We start from the raw sequence: 4173 nt of genomic DNA, 5'->3' as shown, positions 1-4173 counted from the left end.
ACATTTTTCCATATTTATTAATCAAAGTGCACGTGTTAATTCTTTACTTTAACCGGCAATGCATTATCTTTTAATCTTTGCGAGTGACCAATTTTTGGCACCTGCGTAGCCATAAGCTCCAATTATTATATTTGTGCTTATAAAAAATAACATGGTATTTTACCTCATAAATATATATTGTTGTAAACTGAAACAAAGTCCAGTGAAGAAATTGCCACACGATGGAGTTTGGAGACATGTACTAACTTTTCTTCTCAAGCTAGTTGTGATGGCCGTACCTTTAAAATTCGGGGCCTTGTGCAAAATCAAAATGAGGCCCTATATTTTAAAAATATAAATTAAAATATTTGTATAAATTATTGTGATGCGACATATTTTTTCAGGGAGTTCACATGTTATCTTAAAATTTAAATCTACCCAAATTAATGATGTATCAGAAAGAACAAAATTATGACAGTACAAACTTTAGCTATTGAGGTAAAATAAAACGGGGGGGGGGGGGGGGGGGGGGGGGGGAGGAGATCTTTCATTATTAAAGGTGGTGCATCATTCTTACAAAGACTAACAACTTCATTAGTGCCTCCTCCTAACCACACCGCAGTGCGAGGAGTGCACCGTCCATAGGTAGCGAGATAGTGACTACCTTTATTTTAAGAACGACTAATCTTAGTAACGAAAATCTTCCTATCATCTTTCATCATCTCCTGGATCTCTCTGACTAGCACCATATGCCTCAAACGATCAGGTACTGCAGCATCGTCACCGCCTTGGCCCTACCAAGTTCCAACTGTATGGAGCAGTTGGTGCGGTGTAGGGCAATAGCTAGGCTCTCCTTGCACGCCTCCAACTCGGCTACAAGAGCGTCATCGCATGCAAATAACTGTCTGCAAGTCGAGTATATGATCTGGCCTTGTGCGTCCCGCAGTACCATGCCGCAGCCGCCCGTGTTGTTGTTTGCCACATAACTACCATCAGTATTGAGCTTGAGTTCGATAAGTATTCAGGTCAAAAAAAGGGGAAAGGTGTGACTACTCTAGGGTGTAGTACACCCGAGTTTGTAAAAACTGAAAAAATATGATAAAACAAAATAAAAAAATCTGATATTTTGAGACAACAAACTTCATCAAATGTTTGTGGTTCTTGCAAAATTTTAGCCAAAAAAAAAGAACCGAGGAGATCTCACAAAAAAATCACACCCGAATGTAGAAAATCCACTCTCTTAAAAAAACAGACCCGAATGTAGAAAATCCACTCTCTTAGGGCCTCTTTGATTCATAGGATTGCAAAAACATAGGAATAGGGAAAACGTAGGATTGGAATGACATGTCCATTGGATCCCTATAGATTTGAGTTTGTTTGATTGTGTCACGGGAAAAACAAAGGATTTCTTCCAAAAGGTTGGAGTGGATGTTAGAAGTCCTGTAAAATGTAGTACAAATGAATCCTTAGGAAAAAATCCTATAAGATTTAATCCTACGAATCAAACGATTAACGTAGGAAAAATTCCTAAGGATTCTAATCCTTCAAAGATCCTATGAAAATCATTTGAATCAAAAAGACTCTTGAAAAAATCAGTACAGATGTACACAGCCTAGCCTCCCCGAACGCCCATGCATGTGACAGGACTGGGAGCCCGGGATCTTGGGTAGGCAGGGCAGGCGGGCGTCCAGAGGATCTTCCGACTTTGTCGATGATCGGTGATGTTTGAAAAAGTCTAATGCGCCATTTGTCGCCCAGTCGCGGTGCCTGCCGGCCGTATGCATGCGGGCAAGTAACGCACACACTGGTGTAAACTAAACAGCCCTTGTACAGTATGATTTTTCTGCCGCACGAAGCGCATGCACTTGGCGTTGGCCGCCGGCCGGCCCATCCATATATACGAGAGTGTGGGTTCTTCTGCGGTGCGGACTAGACTTCTCCTACTCAACCATTCTCACTCCGAGTCGGTCCGGGACACATGAGGAGACGACGCACCCACGCTCACCTCGCCGGCACCGCCGTGCTCTTCCTATTGGCAACCGTCATTCCATCGACGACGGCTCCTGTGGTGCACTCGGAGGGCGGTGCCCTTCTGGCATGGAAGGCCAGCCTGGGCGACCCCACTGTAGAAGTTTATATGTCAACACTCTCTTTCACGTGTGGTTTTCTCAGACCTAAACGTAGACCGAAAGTGGGCTGCAATTTAATTGCGCCAGCCGGGTCTTGAACTCAAGACTTCTTGGCTCTGATACCATGTAGAAGTGCATGCTCTAGCCAATGCAATCAAAAAACCGATCTGATGAAAGAGATTAGGCAGCACATTATACGTCGACACCTGCTGCCCTGTCCAGCTGGACTCTGGCCGTGCCGGTCTGTTCCCGGTACCACGTAACGTGCGATGCCAGCAATCCCGTCCAATTCCTCGCGCCCTCGGAACTCGGTCTCTCCGGTGGTCTCGACACCCTCGACACCGCGGCACTCCCGCGGCTCGCCGTTCTGAACCTCCGTGGAAACAACCTCCGCAGTACCATCCAGCCAGCATCGCCCAGCTGCGCTCTCTCCAGACAGTCGACCTCAGCAGCAACACGTTCGATAGCTCCATCCCACCACAGCTTGGTGACATTCACAACCTATCCGCCCTCCAATTATACAATAACACCCTCGTCGGCAACATCCCCCACCAGCTCTGCAGGCTCCTCCACATGCAGGTACTGGACCTCTCCATCAACCGGTTTACATGGGAGCTCCCAGAATGCTGGTGCAACTTCGAGTCACTACTGTACATGGACCTATCAAACAACCGTCTCACCGGGAAACTCCCGAGCTGCTGGTGGAATCTGGGGTATATTGAATTCCTGGACCTATCCAACAACTCCTTCTATGGTAAAATCCCCACGGCTGTGAGAAACCATAGATGCTATCTTAGGTCGCTTTATCTTGCTAGAAATGACTTTGTCGGTGCCTTTCCGTCGGCCCTAAGGAGCTGCAACTTGTTGGAGATCCTGGACATTGGGAACAACGGGTTCTATGGCGTTGTACCTCCATGGATCAAGACTCGGGTTCCATTATTGAGAATCCTTAGACTCAGATCAAACAACTTCACTGAAGAAATTCCTGTGGGGTTATCACGACTTTCACAACTTCAGCTGCTTGACATGGCCAACAATAGCTTGACCGGCTCAATTCCGACAGCCTTCGGTAGCTTCACGTCCATGAAGCATCCACAAAATATGTCTGGTAGGGAACCGCTTGACAAATACTATGACAGAATTAACATAATCTGGAAGGGGCATGAGCAAATTTTCCAAAGAGGAGTCCGATTATTAGCCGGTATTGATTTGTCGGGTAATTTATTATGTCGGTGCATCCCTCAAGAGATAACTGACCTTCAAGGCCTCCGGTTCCTGAACCTGTCAAGAAACCATCTGACATGCAACATTCCTGAGGATATTGGTAGTTTGACTTTTCTCGAGTCCCTCGATGTATCATCTAATGAACTTACAGGAGCCATTCCTCCCAGTGTCTTGTGACGCCCCCGATTTGACCGTATACTAATCATGCACGCAAATGTGTACGATCAAGATCAGGGACTCACGGGAAGATATCATAACACAACTCTAAAACATAAATAAGTCATACAAGCATCATAATACAAGCCAGGGGCCTCGAGGGTTCGAATACAGAGTCGGAGTGTATCTTATCTTAGGTTGTTTCTGTGGCATTTCATCGGGACAGAGTCGGAGTCCATTGTGGGCTAATGGGAGACTACTTTCCATCGGGTTGTACCTTACTGCCATAAGTGTTTTGGCGATGCTTCCGCATGACCGAACGACCATTCCATCGAATTGCTGATGACATGGAAGCCATTGATGTCTACTACACAACCTTCTTCTTTTAGACGTTGTTGGGCCTCCAAGTGCAGAGGTTTGTAGGACAGTAGCAAATTTCCCTCAAGTGGATGACCTAAGATTTATCAATCCGTGGGAGGCGTAGGATGAAGATGGTCTCTCTCAAACAACCCTGCAACCAAATAACAAAGAGTCTCTTGTGTCCCCAACACACCCAATACAATGGTAAATTATATAGGTGCACTAGTTCGGTGAAGAGATGGTGATACAAGTGCAATATGGATGGTAGATATAGGTTTTTGTAATCTGAAAATATAAAAACAGCAAGGAAACTAATGATAAAAGT

At 45.6% G+C, this 4173-nt stretch overlaps 1 protein-coding gene across 1 annotated transcript; it reads left to right on the top strand.

Moving 5' to 3' along the window:
* Positions 1–1957: 1957 nt before the first annotated feature.
* On the top strand, positions 1958–3509 carry LOC123049242 (receptor-like protein EIX2). The gene is made up of 2 exons (XM_044472191.1): positions 1958–2110; positions 2331–3509. The coding sequence occupies exons 1-2, from the start codon at positions 1958–1960 to the stop codon at positions 3507–3509; spliced, it is 1332 nt and encodes a 443-aa protein (XP_044328126.1).
* Positions 3510–4173: the final 664 nt, after the last annotated feature.

The sequence above is a fragment of the Triticum aestivum genome, chromosome 2D, assembly GCF_018294505.1.
Source record: "Triticum aestivum cultivar Chinese Spring chromosome 2D, IWGSC CS RefSeq v2.1, whole genome shotgun sequence".
In the NCBI taxonomy this organism is placed as follows: Eukaryota; Viridiplantae; Streptophyta; class Magnoliopsida; order Poales; family Poaceae; genus Triticum; species Triticum aestivum.
The sequence above is the reverse complement of the archived record's forward strand: the minus strand, read 5'-3'. Positions and strand labels throughout refer to the sequence as shown.

What these genes read in the sequence shown, in the direction of transcription:
- LOC123049242 (XM_044472191.1), top strand. Translation starts at nt 1,958, where the DNA reads ATGAGGAGACGACGCACCCACGCTCACCTCGCCGGCACCGCCGTGCTC. An exon ending in TGGGCGACCCCACTGTAGAA is followed by an intron (nt 2,111 to 2,330) that starts GTTTATATGTCA and finishes TGCCCTGTCCAG; the next exon opens with CTGGACTCTGGCCGTGCCGG.